The sequence below is a fragment of the Oncorhynchus tshawytscha genome, linkage group LG18, assembly GCF_018296145.1.
Source record: "Oncorhynchus tshawytscha isolate Ot180627B linkage group LG18, Otsh_v2.0, whole genome shotgun sequence".
In the NCBI taxonomy this organism is placed as follows: Eukaryota; Metazoa; Chordata; class Actinopteri; order Salmoniformes; family Salmonidae; genus Oncorhynchus; species Oncorhynchus tshawytscha.
The window spans coordinates 44130867-44150500 of record NC_056446.1 but is presented as its reverse complement, the minus strand read 5'-3'; the positions used below and the strand labels follow the sequence as shown (position 1 = coordinate 44150500).

The following is a 19634-nucleotide window of genomic DNA, read 5'->3' as shown; positions in this document are numbered from 1 at the left end:
AGCCCTACAATAGATTTTATAGCCCTACAATATATTTTATAGAGCCCTACAATATATTTTATAGCCCTACAATAGATTTTATAGAATATTTTATAGAGCCCTACAATAGATTTTATAGCCCTACAATATATTTTATAGAGCCCTACAATAGATTTTATAGCCCTACAATAGATTTTATAGAGCCCTACAATATATTTTATAGAGCCCTACAATATATTTTATAGAGCCCTACAATATATTTTATAGGATATTTTATAGGGCCCTACAATAGATTTTATAGAGCCCTACAATAGATTTTATAGGATATTTTATAGAGCCCTACAATAGATTTTATAGCCCTACAATATATTTTATAGAGCCCTACAATATATTTTAGAGCCCTACAATATATTTTAGAGCCCTACACTATATTTTATAGAGCCCTACACTATATTTTAGAGCCCTACACTATATTTTATAGAGCCCTACACTATATTTTAGAGCCCTACACTATATTTTATAGAGCCCTACAATATATTTTATAGAGCCCTACAATATATTTTATAGAGCCCTACACTGTATTTTATAGAGCCCTATAATATATTTTATAGAGCCCTACAATATATTTTATAGAGCCCTACAATATATTTTATAGAGCCCTACAATATATTTTATAGCCCTACAATATATTTTATAGAGCCCTACAATATATTTTATAGAGCCCTACAATATATTTTATAGAGCCCTACAATATATTTTATAGAACCCTATAAACACATTTTATAGAATATTTTATAGAGCCCTACAATATATTTTAAACGTTTTATAATTCTAAGGTACTCACAGTGCTGGTGTCGTCCTCGTAGCTGGTGACCTGTTTGTAATGGGGCGACCCAGACAGAGCTCTCCAGGCCGTGAGGCCACACCGGGTTGCCCTGGACGCATCGTCAACACCCGACTCACAACCCCCCACCAGCAGCAACCTGACACACACACACACCATGTTTTTACCTCTGTTGTTTATACCAGTACCAAACAATGACAAGGCAGGCTCCATCGTATCCTCTGGCTTAACACACTGCCACAACAATGAGGTAGGCTGTCTGTCTGTGCACATACATAGACGCAAAGATTTCCTGAATTCTCATTCTCCTGCACTGACCCGATTACGATATTCTACTAAAACAAGGACTTGTCTTTTCTAACGGGATCTAACGGCTGCTTTGAGACTAAATGGACTTGCCACAACATATGTGGGTTGTCTCACCCATCTTTCTGAAGATGAAAGCACGAACTGTGTCGCTCTGGATAAGACTGTCTGCTAAATGAGGAAAATACAACATGGTGGAATCTGCTAATACAGATGAGGAGGAGGAGGATGAGGAGGAGGAGGCGAGGAAAGGAGAGAGAAATGAGAGACACCCTGAAGCTGTGGTTCTTACCGGTGCCCGGGGTGGTATATGGCCGTGGTGATGCCGTGAGAGTAGTGGGTGGAGAAACTGAAGCTGTGGTTCTCTTGGAAGCTCTGATTGGTCCCGACACTGAGAGGGGCAGGGACAAACACACAATTAAAAACTTTGAATAAGTATGTTAAGTTTACAAAAAATATATATGTATATAAATTGATTTGCTAGAATGATTTATACAACAGGTATCTTGATCCAGGAGGGAGTTGAATATCTCTGATGGAACGAAGAAGGTGGATCTTGACAACTAGCCACTTAGCTAGCAAGTTAGCAAACCAAACGCACAGCTGGAGCCCTGAGCTGAGAGACAGACAGAGAGCCTTGAGCCCTGAGCTGGAGATCATTTCACACATCTTAGACTTTTTACAGTTATATTTATAAAGCAGTGGAGTAGCACTCAGCACAGACCAGGCAGGGGGAGCCCCCAGTCCATTATACTGACAGTATTTCACACAGACCAGGCAGGGGGAGCCCCCAGTCCATTATACTGACAGTATTTCACACAGACCAGGCAGGGGGAGCCCCAGTCCATTATACTGACAGTATTTCACACAGACCAGGCAGGGGGGCCCCCAGTCCATTATTCTGACAGTATTTCACACAGACCAGGCAGGGGGGCCCCCAGTCCATTATACTGACAGTATTTCACACAGACCAGGCAGGGGGGCCCCAGTCCATTATACTGACAGTATTTCACACAGACCAGGCAGGGGGCCCCCAGTCCATTATACTGACAGTATTTCATAGCACAGACCAGGCAGGGGGAGCCCCAGTCCATTATACTGACAGTATTTCATAGCACAGACCAGGCAGGGGAGCCCCCAGTCCATTATACTGACAGTATTTCACACAGACCAGGCAGGGGAGCCCCCAGTCCATTATACTGACAGTATTTCACACAGACCAGGCAGGGGAGCCCCCAGTCCATTATACTGACAGTATTTCACACAGACCAGGCAGGGGAGCCCCCAGTCCATTATACTGACAGTATTTCACACAGACCAGGCAGGGGAGCCCCCAGTCCATTATACTGACAGTATTTCACACAGACCAGGCAGGGGAGCCCCCAGTCCATTATACTGACAGTATTTCACACAGCACAGACCAGGCAGGGGGAGCCCCCAGTCCATTATACTGACAGTATTTCACACAGACCAGGCAGGGGGAGCCCCAGTCCATTATACTGACAGTATTTCACACAGACCAGGCAGGGGGGCCCCCAGTCCATTATACTGACAGTATTTCACACAGACCAGGCAGGGGGAGCCCCAGTCCATTATACTGACAGTATTTCACACAGACCAGGCAGGGGAGCCCCCAGTCCATTATACTGACAGTATTTCACACAGACCAGGCAGGGGGAGCCCCCAGTCCATTATACTGACAGTATTTCACACAGACCAGGCAGGGGGAGCCCCCAGTCCATTATACTGACAGTATTTCACACAGACCAGGCAGTGGGGGAGCCCCCAGTCCATTATACTGACAGTATTTCACACAGACCAGGCAGGGGAGCCCCCAGTCCATTATACTGACAGTATTTCACACAGACCAGGCAGGGGAGCCCCCCAGTCCATTATACTGACAGTATTTCACACAGACCAGGCAGGGGGAGCCCCCAGTCCATTATACTGACAGTATTTCCACAGACCAGGCAGGGGGCCCCCAGTCCATTATACTGACAGTATTTCACACAGACCAGGCAGGGGAGCCCCAGTCCATTATACTGACAGTATTTCACACAGCACAGACCAGGCAGGGGGAGCCCCCAGTTCATTATACTGACAGTATTTCACACAGACCAGGCAGGGGGCCCCAGTCCATTATACTGACAGTATTTCACACAGACCAGGCAGGGGAGCCCCAGTCCATTATACTGACAGTATTTCACACAGACCAGGCAGGGGAGCCCCCAGTCCATTATACTGACAGTATTTCACACAGACCAGGCAGGGGGCCCCCAGTCCATTATACTGACAGTATTTCACACAGACCAGGCAGGGGAGCCCCCAGTCCATTATACTGACAGTATTTCCACAGACCAGGCAGGGGAGCCCCCAGTCCATTATACTGACAGTATTTCACACAGACCAGGCAGGGGGAGCCCCCAGTCCATTATACTGACAGTATTTCACACAGACCAGGCAGGGGAGCCCCCAGTCCATTATACTGACAGTATTTCACACAGACCAGGCAGGGGGAGCCCCAGTCCATTATACTGACAGTATTTCACACAGACCAGGCAGTGGGGAGCCCCCAGTCCATTATACTGACAGTATTTCACACAGACCAGGCAGTGGGGAGCCCCCAGTCCATTATACTGACAGTATTTCACACAGACCAGGCAGGGGGGCCCCCAGTCCATTATACTGACAGTATTTCACACAGACCAGGCAGGGGGAGCCCCAGTCCATTATACTGACAGTATTTCACACAGACCAGGCAGGGGGCCCCAGTTCATTATACTGACAGTATTTCACACAGACCAGGCAGGGGAGCCCCCAGTCCATTATACTGACAGTATTTCACACAGACCAGGCAGGGGGAGCATCCCCAGTCCATTATACTGACAGTATTTCACACAGACCAGGCAGGGGGAGCCCCCAGTTCATTATACTGACAGTATTTCACACAGACCAGGCAGGGGAGCCCCCAGTCCATTATACTGACAGTATTTCACACAGACCAGGCAGTGGGGAGGCCCCAGTCCATTATACTGACAGTATTTCCCAGACCAGGCAGTGGGGAGCCCCCAGTCCATTATACTGACAGTATTTCACACAGACCAGGCAGTGGGGGCCCCCAGTCCATTATACTGACAGTATTTCACACAGACCAGGCAGGGGAGCCCCAGTCCATTATACTGACAGTATTTCACACAGACCAGGCAGGGGGAGCCCCCAGTCCATTATACTGACAGTATTTCACACAGACCAGGTAGAGGGGGGCCCCAGTCCATTATACTGACAGTATTTCACACAGACCAGGCAGGGGAGCCCCCAGTCCATTATACTGACAGTATTTCACACAGACCAGGCAGGGGGAGCCCCCAGTCCATTATACTGACAGTATTTCACACAGACCAGGCAGGGGGCCCCCAGTCCATTATACTGACAGTATTTCACACAGACCAGGCAGGGGAGCCCCAGTCCATTATACTGACAGTATTTCACACAGACCAGGCAGGGGGAGCCCCAGTCCATTATACTGACAGTATTTCACACAGACCAGGCAGGGGGAGAGCCCCCAGTCCATTATACTGACAGTATTTCACACAGACCAGGCAGGGGGAGCCCCAGTCCATTATACTGATAGTATTTCACACAGACCAGGCAGGGGAGCCCCAGTCCATTATACTGACAGTATTTCACACAGACCAGGCAGGGGAGCCCCCAGTCCATTATACTGACAGTATTTCACACAGACCAGGCAGGGGAGCCCCCAGTCCATTATACTGACAGTATTTCACACAGACCAGGCAGGGGGCCCCCAGTCCATTATACTGACAGTATTTCACACAGACCAGGCAGGGGAGCCCCAGTCCATTATACTGACAGTATTTCACACAGACCAGGCAGGGGGCCCCCAGTTCATTATACTGACAGTATTTCACACAGACCAGGCAGGGGGAGCCCCCAGTCCATTATACTGACAGTATTTCACACAGACCAGGCAGGGGAGCCCTCAGTCCATTATACTGACAGTATTTCACACAGACCAGGCAGGGGGAGCCCCAGTTCATTATACTGACAGTATTTCACACAGACCAGGCAGGGGAGCCCCCAGTCCATTATACTGACAGTATTTCACACAGACCAGGCAGGGGGAGCCCCCAGTCCATTATACTGACAGTATTTCACACAGACCAGGCAGGGGAGAGTCCATTATACTGACAGTATTTCACACAGACCAGGCAGGGGGCCCCCAGTCCATTATACTGACAGTATTTCACACAGACCAGGCAGGGGAGCCCCCAGTCCATTATACTGACAGTATTTCAGACCAGGCAGGGGAGCCCCCAGTCCATTATACTGACAGTATTTCACACAGACCAGGCTGGGGAGCCCCAGTCCATTATACTGACAGTATTTCACACAGAAGGGGGAGCCCCAGTCCATTATACTGACAGTATTCTCACACAGCACAGGCCAGGCAGGGGGAGCCCCCAGTCCATTATACTGACAGCAGCATCACTAGTCTCCCCAGTAGTGAGTGTAGAGGCAGCAGCATCACTAGTCTCCCCAGTAGTGAGTGTAGAGGCAGCAGCATCACTAGTCTCCCCAGTAGTGAGTGTAGAGGCAGCAGCATCACTAGTCTCCCCAGTAGTGAGTGTAGAGGAAGCAGCATCACTAGTCTCCCCAGTAGTGAGTGTAGAGGAAGCAGCATCATTAAATGTTCTCTCACTCATCACCTTATAAATTACAAAGTGAAACCGTGTTTAGAAATATATGCTAATTCTATGAAAATGAAATACAGAAATATCTCATTTACCTCATTTCACACCCGAGTCAATACTTTGTAGAAACACCTAAGAGTGATTACAGCTGTGAGTCTCTCTGGGTCAGTCTCTAAGAGCTGTGAGTCTTTCTGGGTAAGTCTCTAAGAGCTGTGAGTCTTTCTGGGTAAGTCTCTAAGAGCTGTGAGTCTTTCTGGGTAAGTCTCTAAGAGCTGGGAGTCTTTCTGGGTAAGTCTCTAAGAGCTGAGAGTCTTTCTGGGTAAGTCTCTAAGAGCTGGGAGTCTTTCTGGGTCAGTCTCTAAGAGCTGTGAGTCTTTCTGGGTCAGTCTCTAAGAGCTGTGAGTCTTTCTGGGTCAGTCTCTAAGAGCTGTGAGTCTTTCTGGGTCAGTCTCTAAGAGCTGTGAGTCTTTCTGGGTCAGTCTCTAAGAGCTGTGAGTCTTTCTGGGTAAGACTCTTTACACCTGGATTCTACACTATTTGCACATCGTTTTCTAAATTCTTCAAGCTCTGTCAAGTTGGTTGTTGATCACAGCCGTTTTCAGGTCTTGCCATATATTTTCAAACAGGATGCATGTTTTGGGATATTTTATTCTTTACAGGCTTCCTTCTTTTCACTTAGTCAATTAGTTTAGTATTGTGAAGTAACTACAATGTTGTAGATCCAGGACGCCTGTATCTTTGTAGTGACTGGGTGTATTGATACACCATCCAACGTGTAATTAACTTAAATGTTTAAAGGGATATTTAATGTCTGCTTTATTTTAATGTTTTTATCCATCTACCAGTGAGACGTTGGAAAACCTCCCTGGTCTTTGTGGTTGAATCTGTGTTGTGAAATTCACTGCTCGACTGAGGGACCTGACAGATGATTGTTTGTGTGGGGGTACAGAGATGAGGTAGTCATTCACAAATCATGTTAAACACTTATTATTGCACACAGTGAGTCCATACAACTTATTACGTAACTTTGTTAAGCTAATTTTTACAGGCTTGTCATAACAAAGGGGTCGAATACTTATTGACTCAAGATATTTCAGATGTACACTTTTTATTAAATTTGTAGAAATGTCTAAAAACATAATTCCACTTTGACATTCGGGGGTATTGTGTGCAGATCAGGGACATCTACATTTAATCGATTTTAAACTCGTAACACAATACAAGCCGTCCCTGCGAGGGGTGAGTCGTCTCTTGGCAGGGTTTAATTACCACGCCGTCGCTACGAGGGGTGAGTCGTCTCATGGCAGGGTTTAATTACCACGCCGTCGCTACGAGGGGTGAGTCGTCTCTGGCAGGGTTTAATTACCACGCCGTCGCTACGAGGGGTGAGTCGTCTCTTGGCAGGGTTTAATTACCACGCCGTCGCTACGAGGGGTGAGTCGTCTCTTGGCAGGGTTTAATTACCACGCCGTCCCTACGAGGGGTGAGTCGTCTCATGGCAGGGTTTAATTACCACGCCGTCCCTACGAGGGGTGAGTCGTCTCCTGCCTGGGTTTAATTACCACGCCGTCGCTACGAGGGGTGAGTCGTCTCTGGCAGGGTTTAATTACCACGCCGTCGCTACGAGGGGTGAGTCGTCTCTTGGCAGGGTTTAATTACCACGCCGTCGCTACGAGGGGTGAGTCGTCTCATGGCAGGGTTTAATTACCACGCCGTCGCTACGAGGGGTGAGTCTCATGGCAGGGTTTAATTACCACGCCGTCGCTACGAGGGGTGAGTCGTCTCATGGCAGGGTTTAATTACCACGCCGTCCCTGCGAGGGGTGAGTCGTCTCCTGCCTGGGTTTAATTACCACGCCGTACATACAAGGGTTGAGTAGTCTCCGGCTTATTTAGGCTTATTTCACTATACTCAACTTGAGCCACATCGGACTCGTGGGGTGGAGGAAATCTTTGTGGGCTATACTCAGCCTCGTCTCAGGTTATTAAGTTGGTGGTTGAAGATATCTCTCTAGTGGTGTGGGGGCTGTACTCAGCCTTGTCTCAGGGTGGTAAGTTGGTGGTTGAAGATATATCTCTAGTGGTGTGGGGGCTGTACTCGGCCTTGTCTCAGGGTGGTAAGTTGGTGGTCTGTTGATGTCCCTCTAGTGGTGTGGGGGCTGTACTCAGCCTTGTCTCAGGATGGTAGCAGTTGGTGGTTGAAGCCTGGTTCTCTCTACCCAGTGGTGTAGGGACTGTCACTCAGAGCCTGTCTCAGGGTGGTAAGTTGGTGGTCTGTTGATGTCCCTCTAGTGGTGTGGGGGCTGTACTTTGGCAAAGTAGTTGGGGTTATATCCAGCCTGGTTGGCCCAGTCCGAGCAGAAGACTGGTCCCCCCTCAGAGCCTGGTTCCTCTCTACCCAGTACAGCCAGTAGAGGACTGGTCACCCCTCAGACCCTGGTTCCTACCCTGGACTGGTCACCCCAGTACAGCCAGTATTGGACTGGTCACCCCTCAGAGCCTGGTTCCACTCTACCCAGTAGAGGACTGGTCACCCCTCAGAGCCTGGTTCCACTCTACCCAGTAGAGGACTTCCTCTCTAGGTTTCTTCCGAGGTTTTGGCCTTTCTAGGGAGTTTTTCCTAGCCACTGTGCTTCTACACCTGCATTGCTTGCTGTCTCAGCCTCCAGTATTTATGCTGCAGTAGTTAATGTGTCGGGGGGCTAGGGTCAGTTTGTTATATCTGGAGTACCTCTCCTGTCCTATTCGGTGTCCTGTGTGAATCTAAGTGTGCGTTCTCTAATTCTCTCTCTCTCGGAGGAGGACCTGAGCCCTAGGACCATGCCCCAGGACTACCTGACATGATGACTCCTTGCTGTCCCCAGTCCACCTGGCCATGCTGCTGCTCCAGTTTCAACTGTTCTGCCTTATTATTATTTGACCATGCTGGTCATTTATGAACATTTGAACATCTTGGCCATGTTCTGTTATAATCTCCACCCGGCACAGCCAGAAGAGGACTGGCCACCCCACATAGCCTGGTTCCTCTCTAGGTTTCTTCCTAGGTTTTGGCCTTTCTAGGGAGTTTTTCCTAGCCACCGTGCTTCTACACCTGCATTGCTTGCTGTTTGGGGTTTTAGGCTGGGTTTCTGTACAGCACTTTGAGATATCAGCTGATGTACGAAGGGCTATATAAATACATTTGATTTGATTTGCTTGGGGGTTTCAGGCTGGGTTGCTGATGTAAAAAGGGCTTTATAGATAAATGTGATGGATTGATTCAAACAGTCCATATCGTTGAGACTAATGTTTGGCTACAACGCTGGATATTTCTACTGAGAACAATTTCATGGATATTAATCATGAGAATCTTCCGGACATTAACATGCATGGACACTCACAAGATTTATCGATTCCTGTTTGAAACCCAGCGAACATTTAATCAGTCCACAGACACAGCCAACACACACACACACACGGTCTGTGTTTGAACAAGGATCAGACAGCAGACTGTCTGGTAATGGAACAGACAAGCCACTCACCTCAGAGTTCACACACACACACACACACGGAAAGCTCAAGCAGAGGGGTGAAGATGACCATGAGCCAATACCTGACGAGGTAGCTCTTGAGCCCGCCCCCGTATGTGATGACGAGCAGCTCAGCGGACCACTGAGCACTGGCCGTGTACTCCAGGAAGATCAGGCCTGCTGCAGCGTAGCTGAAATCACCCGGGAAACTGGCCATCTAGGGAGGAGTTAGAGAGACAGGGGATCCATTTAACCTGCTCTTACATCGTCTTATTGATTTATACCATCTGATAAACGATGAGGATTTTACTACTTATCAAGACAACAAAGCACACGAAGATCAAATACGTTGAAATATCGATACATAAATAACACTATAAGAGAAAGAGAGAGAGAGAGGAGCAGGGGGGGAAAGAGAGAGAGAGAGGAGCAGGAGCAGGGGGAAAGAGGAGAGAGAGAGGAGCAGGGGGGAAAGAGGAGAGAGAGAGGAGCAGGGGGGAAAGGAGAGAGAGAGAGAGCAGGGGGGAAAGAGGGAGAGAGAGAGGAGCAGGGGGGAAAAGATCAGGGGAGAGAGAGGAGCAGGGGGGAAAGAGGGAGAGAGAGGAGCAGGGGGGAAAGAGAGAGAGAGAGAGGAGCAGGGGGGGAAGAGAGGAGAGAGGAGGAGCAGGGGGGGGAAAGAGGAGAGAGAGAGGAGCAGGGGGGGAAAGAGGAGAGAGAGAGGAGCAGGGGGGGAAAGAGGAGAGAGAGAGGAGCAGGGGGGAAAGAGAGAGAGAGAGAGGAGCAGGGGGGGGAAAGAGGAGAGAGAGAGGAGCAGGGGGGGGGAAAGAGAGAGAGAGAGAGGAGCAGGGGGGGAAAAGAGGAGAGAGAGAGGAGCAGGGGGGAAAGAGGAGAGAGAGAGGAGGGGGGGGGAAAGAGGAGAGAGAGAGGAGCAGGGGGAAAGAGGGAGAGAGAGAGGAGCAGGGGGGAAAGAGAGAGAGAGAGAGAGGAGCAGGGGGGAAAGAGGAGAGAGAGAGGAGCAGGGGGGGGGGAAAGAGGAGAGAGAGAGGAGCAGGGGGGAAAAGAGAGAGAGAGAGGAGCAGGGGGGGAAAAGAGAGAGAGAGAGAGGAGCAGGGGGAAAGAGGAGAGAGAGAGGAGCAGAGGAGCAGGGGAAAAAGAGGAGAGAGAGAGGAGCAGGGGGGAAAGAGGAGAGAGAGAGGAGCAGGGGGAAAGAGGAGAGGAGAGAGGAGCAGGGGGGAAAGAGGAGAGAGAGGAGGTGCAGGGGGGGAAAGAGGAGAGAGAGGAGGTGCAGGGGGGGAAAAGAGGAGAGAGAGGAGCAGGGGGAAAGAGGAGAGAGAGGGAGGTGCAGGAAAGAGGAGAGAGAGGAGGTGCAGGGGGGGGAAAGAGGGGAGGTGCAGGGGGGGAAAGAGGGGGAGAGAGAGGAGGTGCAGGGGGGAAAGAGGAGAGAGAGGAGGTGCAGGGGGGAAAAGAGGAGAGAGAGGAGGTGCAGGGGGGAAAGAGGAGAGAGGTGCAGGGGGAGGAGGTGCAGGGGGGGGAAAGAGGGAGAGAGAGGAGGTGCAGGGGGGGAAAGAGGAGAGAGAGGAGGTGCAGGGGGGGAAAGAGGAGAGGGGGAGAGAGGAGGTGCAGGGGGGGAAAGAGGGGGGGAGAGAGAGGAGGTGCAGGGGGGGGGGAAAGAGGAGAGAGAGGAGGTGCAGGGGGAAAGAGGAGAGAGAGGAGGTGGGGGGGAAAGAGGAGAGAGAGGAGGTGCAGGGGGAAAGAGGAGAGAGAGGAGGTGCAGGGGGAAAGAGGAGAGAGAGGAGGTGCAGGGGGAAGAGGAGAGAGAGGAGCAGGGGGAAGAGAGAGAGAGGGGGAGCAGGGGGGGAAGGGGGAGGAGAGAGAGGAGCAGGGGGGAGAGGAGAGAGGAGCAGGGGGGAAGAGGAGAGGAGAGAGGAGCAGGGGGGGGAAAAGAGGAGAGAGAGAGGAGCAGGGGGGAAAGAGGAGAGAGAGAGGAGCAGGGGGGGAAAGAGGAGAGAGAGAGGAGCAGGGGGGGGGAAAGAGGAGAGAGAGAGGAGCAGGGGGGGGGGAAAGAGGAGAGAGAGAGGAGCAGGGGGGGAAAGAGGAGAGAGAGGAGCAGGGGGGAAAGAGGAGAGAGGAGCAGGGGGGGGGAAAGAGGAGAGAGAGGAGCAGGGGGGAAAGAGGAGAGAGAGGAGCAGGGGAAAGAGGAGAGAGAGGAGCAGGGGGGAAAGAGGAGAGGGGGAGAGGAGGAGGTGGGGGAAAGAGGAGAGAGAGGAGGTGCAGGGGGAAAGAGGAGAGAGAGGAGGTGCAGGGGGGGAAAGAGGAGAGAGAGGAGGTGCAGGGGGAAGAGGAGAGAGAGGAGCAGGGGGAAGAGGAGAGAGAGGAGCAGGGGGGAAGAGGAGAGAGAGGAGCAGGGGGGGAAGAGGAGAGAGAGGAGCAGGGGGGGGGCATACAGCAGCATGGCCTGACTGACACCCCTCTCCGGAGCCTGACTGTACCAGAACACCACATCTACCAACCCTTTGTGTGTATATTTGTGCGTATGTATGAGTGTGTTTATGTGGTTACCGGGGGGATGACGAACAGTTCGCTGCCCATGAGGTCGAAGACACGCACGGTACCGGTACTGTCAGCGTACGCCAGCAGGGCACAGTCATGGGACCACACCACCCTCCGCCACTGGGGACTGGGGTCCTTCGGCACTGTAACACACACACACACACACATTACAACACACACACACACACACACACACACACACACATTATTACACACACCATATCACACACACACACACACATTATTACACACACCATATCACTCACACACACACACATTATAACACACACACACACCATAACACAGACACATTATTACACACACACATTAACACACACACATTATTACACACACACACACACATTATTACACACACACACACATTATTACACACACACACACACACACACACACACACACCATAACACAGACATATTATTACACACACACATTATTACACACACACACCATAACACAGACATATTATTACACACACACATTATTACACACACACACACACACACACACATTATTACACACACCATATCTGACACACTGCAGTCTAGGTCGTCTCACTAACACACCAGCGTTTCCGTTGGGAAGACACAGCACATTTCACTGGCAACATTTTGTTATTGACCGTACATCTGCCAGACCAAGATGCATTGGGTGCCTGACTAGGAAGTGTTCAGAATGATCACATAACAGTCCAGGATGCAACGACGTGCGGTCCGTCTTACCGTCCTCTGACGTGCACTTAGATGATGCTAGAATAACTGTCCACGTGTTCATCAGCCAACAAGACCAGTAATAAACAGCAGTATCACCGTCCATCTACTATCCCCATAGTAAATAAACCCCTTCTATTGGTCAACTTGTTGAGAAAGAAATATTCCAAACGCACCAAGCTCTATACCAGGCGGTGTCAGAGGAACGCCCTTAAACCAGTCAAGGGTCAGGTCATAGACCTCTCTCTGCTACCGCACGGCAGGCGGTACCGGAGCACCGGGGCTGAGCTCTATACCAGGCGGTGTCAGAGGAACGCCCTTAAACCAGTCAAGGATCAGGTCATAGATTTCTCTCTGCTACCGCACGGCAGGCGGTACCGGAGCACCGGGTCTGGGACCAAAAGGCTCTAGGCTTCTACACCTAAACTGTACGACTGCTCAACAGTTCATCAAATGGCTACCCAGACTATTAGAATTGCCCCCCTTTTTTGGAGAGCCCATGGCATACAGAGTACTGGGTAGCTGCAGGAACAGGGTAGGAGAGCCCATGGCATACAGAGTACTGGGTAGCTGCAGGAACAGGGTAGGAGAGCCCATGGCATACAGAGTACTGGGTAGCTGCAGGAACAGGGTTGGAGAGCCCATGGCATACAGAGTACTGGGTAGCTGCAGGAACAGGGTAGGAGATCCCATGGCATACAGAGTACTGGGTAGCTGCAGGAACAGGGTAGGAGAGCCCATGGCATACAGAGTACTGGGTAGCTGCAGGAACAGGGTAGGAGAGCCCATGGCATACAGAGTACTGGGTAGCTGCAGGAACAGGGTAGGAGAGCCCATGGCATACAGAGTACTGGGTAGCTGCAGGAACAGGGTAGGAGAGCCCATGGCATACAGAGTACTGGGTAGCTGCAGGAACAGGGTAGGAGAGTCCATGGCATACAGAGTACTGGGTATCTGCAGGAACAGAGTTGGAGAGCCCATGGCATACAGAGTACTGGGTAGCTGAACCTATTGCAGATTCAGTCTTCCACCATAATTTGCAAATAAATTCATTAAAAATCCTACAATGTGATTTTCTGAATTTGTTTTCTCATTTTGTCTGTCATAGTTGAAGTGTACCTATCATGAAAATTACAGGCCTCTCTCATCTTTTTAAGTGGGCGAACTTGCCCAATTGGTGGCTGACTAAATACTGTTTTGCCCCACTGTATGTATTTCTCAGTTACCAATATTAATAAAACCGGAGGAGACGACCGGCCTCCAGTCGCTATTCCAGCACATCCAGGTGACACGTCTTTCATCCCACTGCCCATTTGATAAAGGACCCATTCTACATCTAAAACTCACGACATATTCGTAAAAATCAAGGTTATATTGTCTGACGGGTAGAGGTGTGAGAACAGCCTGAGGAACAGACTGCTGAATCTCCTACAGTCAACGCAGGCTCATATACATGTGTTGACTTGTAAAACATGATGAGGTTTGTATCATTCACAACCAAAAAGTTACCAAATAAATCTAAATCTAGTGTATAGGACCTGTTCCAAATGATCACTTTGACACTCGTTCCAGAATAGGAGAACTATCATTTACATTTTATTCAGCCAAATTCAATTATAGTTGTCTTACTCTAAATCATATAATATAACATTTTGAAAAATGGCACAGGACTTAAGCATATCTTGTCTGCTAAATGAACTTGCCTACAGCCTAAGGAGCCTGATAACAGACTGAGTTCACCTACTGTATCTTCTAGAATACATTCTCTTCATATCGGGTTTCTTTACGCCTGCCTAAAATAAATAAAGGATTTATTGGGATGCTGTAGGCTATATTAACATGGATTTAGACTGATCTAAATACTTCAAAGATCCGCTTGGAGATAAACGTGTTTATGTTAATTAGCCGATCAATTAACCATGAGACAGGCAGTAATTGGCATGATATTTACCCAGATGATATAATCATGATCTGGTCAGGACAACGAGGTATTCAAATGTTTACAGCTGCAGTATGTACCATTTTTTTTTGAGCGACCTGACCAAATGCACGTAGAAATGTGTTATAGATCAGTCACTCTCATTAAAAAGCAAACTAAGAAGTGGTAGATCTGTTCTACGCAAGTTATTTCTACGCTTCCCGTTCTTATGTTCGGTCTTTGCGTCTTACTTTCGGTTTTGTACACCAGCTTCAAAACAGCTGAAAATACAATATTTTTGGTTAAGGAAAATATATTTTCACGGCAGTTTAGATTGTATAATAATTATTGCACCTACTGAAAAGGCTTTGAACAAGACCGACAGGAGCATTACCGTTCCCTACCCTAAAGGCTTTGAACAAGACCGACAGGGGCATTACCGTTCCCTACCCTAAAGGCTTTGAACAAGACCGACAGGGGCATTACCGTTCCCTACCCTAAAGGCTTTGAACAAGACCGACAGGGGCATTACCGTTCCCTACTGAATTCTCTGTTCAGCTATTGTTAATTTAAAAAATTTCAATGTGACACAGTGATTTCTTCATTAAGTTGTAGTGTTAGAAAAAATATTAAATGCTTTCTTTGACGTTGGGAAACACAAAGAAAAACGCTTCATTGCACCAAAAAAAAGTTTAAGTTTAAGAAAATATTTTTCTTAATTAAGTAGCAAAAGCTTGAAAATATTGATATTGAGAGGTTTATGTAACAAACATTGGAGTTAGAAAATGTATATTCACAGTTCAATCAACTTGATACGAACAATTTATTTCCATCTGTTTAGAGTTCAAGCCAATAATAAGTTATTGTTAAGTTAAGTTATTATAATAATAAGCATTTAATTAACAATGAGCTTAAAGTTCAATGTACTTAGTCAATTCTCCAGCTGATGCAACTCAAATCTGTTCCCACTTAAGAGTCACAGTGACTATTAGTTTGAGTCAACAAAAATCACTTCCAGACGACTCGGATATGGCACATTGGAGTTTACAGTGTGGTGTGGGTGTGGTGTGGGGTGTGGTGTGGGTGTGGTGTGGGGTGTGGGGTGGTGTGGGGTATGGTGTGGGGGTGTGGTGTGGGGTGTGGTGTGGTGTGGTGTGGGGTGTGGTGTGGGTGTGGGGTGGGTGTGGGGTGGGTGTGGGGTGTGGGGTGGGGTGGTGTGGTGTGGTGTGTGGGTGTGGTGTGGTGTGGGTGGTGTGGTTGTGGGTGTGGTGTGGGGTGGGGTGTGGGGTGTGGGGTGGGTGTGGGGTGGGGTGTGGGGTGGGGTGTGGTGTGGTGTGTGGGTGTGGTGTGGTGTGGGTGGGTGGGGTGGGTGTGGGGTGGGGTGTGTGGTGTGGGTGTGGTGTGGTGTGGTGGTGTGGTTGTGGTGTGGGGTGTGGTGTGGGTGTGGTGTGGGTGTGTGGTGTGGTTGTGGGTGTGGTGTGGGGTGTGGGTGTGTGTGGTGTGGTTGTGGTGTGGGGTGTGGTGTGGTGTGGGTGTGTGTGGTGTGGGTGTGTGTGGTGTGGTGTGGTTGTGGTGTGTGTGTGGTGTGGTGTGGTGTGTGTGTGGTGTGGTGTGTGTGGTGTGGTGTGTGTGTGGTGTGGTGTGTGTGGTGTGGTGTGGTGTGGTGTGGTGTGGTGTGGTGTGTGTGTGTGGTGTGGTGTGGGGTGTGTGTGTGTGTGTGGTTAGAAACAGGAAAAAGGAAGCATATTGGTGTGTGTCTGTGTCGTGTTGTGTGTGTGTGTGTGTGTGTGTGTGTGTGTGTGTGTGTGTGTGTGTGTGTGTGTGTGTGTGTGTGTGTGTGTGTGTGTGTGTGTGTGGGGTGTGTGTCTGTGTCGTATTGTGTGTGTGTGTGTGTGTGTGTGTGTGTGTCTGTGTCTGTGTCGTGTGTGTGTGTGTGTGTGTGTGTGTGTCGTGTGTGTGTGTGTCTGTGTGGTGTGTGTCTGTGTCTGTGTCTGTGTCGGTGTGTTGTTAGAAACAGGAAAAGGAAGCATATTGGAGTTCAAAGCAGCATCACTCGGTTACCGTGTGGAGGGAGAACAGCCATGACTCCTAACGTCGCCTCACATTAAAACAACCGTTATTCCTGTAGGTTTTTTGGACTTGCCAGCGTAGTATAACAGACTCTAAACGATGTAATGGCATAGAATAAATGATAATACTATAATATATATCTATAATACTATAATATATATCTATAATACTATAATACTATAATATATAATACTATAATATATATCTAATACTATAATATATAATACTATAATATATATCTAATACTATAATATATATATATATCTATATAATATATATCTATAATACTATAATATATATATATATCTATAATACTATAATATATATCTATAATACTATTATATATATATCTATAATACTATAATATATATATCTATAATACTATAATACTATAATATATATATCTATAATACTATAATACTATAATATATATATAATATACTATAATACTATAATATATATCTATAATACTATAATATATATATATATAATACTATAATATATATATATAATATCTATATAATATATCTATCTATACTATATATCTATAATACTATGATATATATCTATAATACAACGACATCACCTCACTGTCTTCTTCATTTAACCGGTCTTCTCTCTGAGTGTTTTCCATTACATAGAGTGGCCAGCCAAATAGAAGAAGTCAGGCCTGGGGGGCATTTTACCATTTAATTCAACCTAGCAAGAGGCTGCTGTATTGCAGTGTATATGAAGTGCATGCTATGGTCGTTTCCATAACAACAAATACCCAACTGGACCAAAACAATCATATCATTCTGCCAGGTAGATATAGTCTACTTTCCAGTTAACATCTCATTGAGAAGTATTTGGGGGGGGGGTGGTTAAGACTTCCCATCTACCAGAAGACTTCCCATCTACCAGAAGATTAGCGGCAACACAGAGCGGGCAGATGAGCGCACCGCAGACACACACAGATGTTCTGGTTCCCTCGTCAAAAAGCGTCAGGAAATGCGCATCACTAATGAATTCTGTTCATGTCTGATGATTAACTCAGACAGTCAGTCCCTACTAAAGGTCAACGCATTTCTGAATATTGTTTACAAATTAATACTATAATCCGAACGATAATATCTGGACCAGAATAAAGCTCTCCACACTACATCCTGCAGTGATGATTCACCATCTTCATCAAAGGTTTTCCTCCTTCCTCTGTGGATGATCACCATGAAGTCTTGGTCCATCAGCCACCTACGTAAATTAGGCAGACTAATGAATGTCTCTCTCTCACCAATGTGATTGGTTACTGACTGACGAGGACCGTTGTCACTCACTTTAGCGTCAGAGTCTGGCCCCGACACCCGAGGAAATCCTTTGGTTTAATTGCCCTGATGCGATACCGTGGAAATATAACCATGACAAAAGGGGAAGGAAATGGACTTCATTCAGTCAGACACCAGGGGCCTTCGGAAAGTATTCAGACCCCTACACTGTTTCCACTTTGTTACGTTACAGCCTTCTTACAAAATGTATTAAATGATTTTCTTTATCGACACACAATACCCCATAATGACAAAGCTAAAACTGGTTTTCGTAATGTTGGCGAATTCAAATTTTAAAAATCTGAAATATGACATTTACTTCAGAATTCAGACCCTTTGTTAGCGATTACAGCCTCGAGTCTTCTTGGGTATGACACTACAAGCTTGGCACACCTGTATTTGGGTAGTTTCTCCCATTCTTCTCTGCAGATCCTCTCAAGCTCTGTCAGGTTGGATGGGGAGCGTCGCTGTACAGCTATTTTCAGGTCTCTCCAGAGATGTTAGATCGGGTTCAAGTCGGGGCTCTGGCTGGGCCACTCAAGGACATTCAGAGACGTATATGATCAATGGAAACAGGATGCACCTGATCTACATTTTGAGTCGCATAGTAAAGGGTCTGAATACTTATGTAAATATGGTTTATATTTTTAAATAAATTTGAAATAAATGAATAATAATAATTGTTTTCGCTTTGTCATTATGGGGTATTGTGATGTCATCATGGGGTATTGTGATGTCATCCCAGGGTGCTCTATGAGTAGCAAGTGATCCCAGGGTGCTCTATGAGTAGCGAGTGATCCCAGGGTGCTCTATGAGTAGCGAGTGATCCCAGGGTGCTCTATGAGTAGCGAGTGATCCCAGGGTGCTCTATGAGTAGCGAGTGATCCCAGGGTGCTCTATGAGTAGCGAGTGATCCCAGGGTGCTCTATGAGTAGCGAGTGATCCCAGGGTGCTCTATGAGTAGCGAGTGATCCCAGGGTGCTCTATGAGTGAGTGATCCCAGGGTGCTCTATGAGTAGCGAGTGATCCCAGGGTGCTCTATGAGTAGCGAGTGATCCCAGGGTGCTCTATGAGTAGCGAGTGATCCCAGGGTGCTCTATGAGTAGCGAGTGATCCCAGGGTGCTCTATGAGTAGCGAGTGATCCCAGGGTGCTCTATGAGTAGTGAGTGATCCCAGGGTGCTCTATGAGTAGTGAGTGATCCCAGGGTGCTCTATGAGTAGTGAGTGATCCCAGGGTGCTCTATGAGTAGTGAGTGATCCCAGGGTGCTCTATGAGTAGTGAGTGATCCCAGGGTGCTCTATGAGTAGTGAGTGATCCCAGGGTGGCAACAGATACATTCTAAGTGATTTCAATGGGCTCTTTTCTCCATTCTGATTGGTTTATTTGGTGTTCAACCAAAAATAATTTGTTTGCACTCATTTCAGATCATTTCCATACTGCACGATAAAAACAATCTAGACCTTATGTTGGAACCAAATGTTGCAATTGTGATTTGATGTTTTAAATCAATATAATAAATAAACAATTTAGAGCAAAACACTTTGGTGAACTAGTGGAATCATGGAGGTAGATTCTAGGTTATTCTATAGTTAGAATATAACAGTGGGCACTTTGAATACAGTGTAGTTTCACATGACAACAAATGAAAATGCCAGGGAGGAGTTATTGTGACAGGGTAGGAACCAAAGTGTTGATAAGCGTTTCATAGCATCACGT

At 47.6% G+C, this 19634-nt stretch overlaps 1 protein-coding gene across 1 annotated transcript in view; it reads right to left on the bottom strand.

Annotated features, from left to right (window-relative positions):
- Positions 1-19634, bottom strand: part of LOC112251637 (neuroblastoma-amplified sequence-like) — a 191821-nt gene that overhangs the window by 165747 nt on the left and 6440 nt on the right. Inside the window, 4 exon segments of the mRNA XM_042301124.1 lie at positions 824-962; positions 1422-1520; positions 9433-9566; positions 11909-12042. Of these exon segments, the coding sequence (XP_042157058.1) occupies positions 824-962; positions 1422-1520; positions 9433-9566; positions 11909-12042 (506 nt within the window).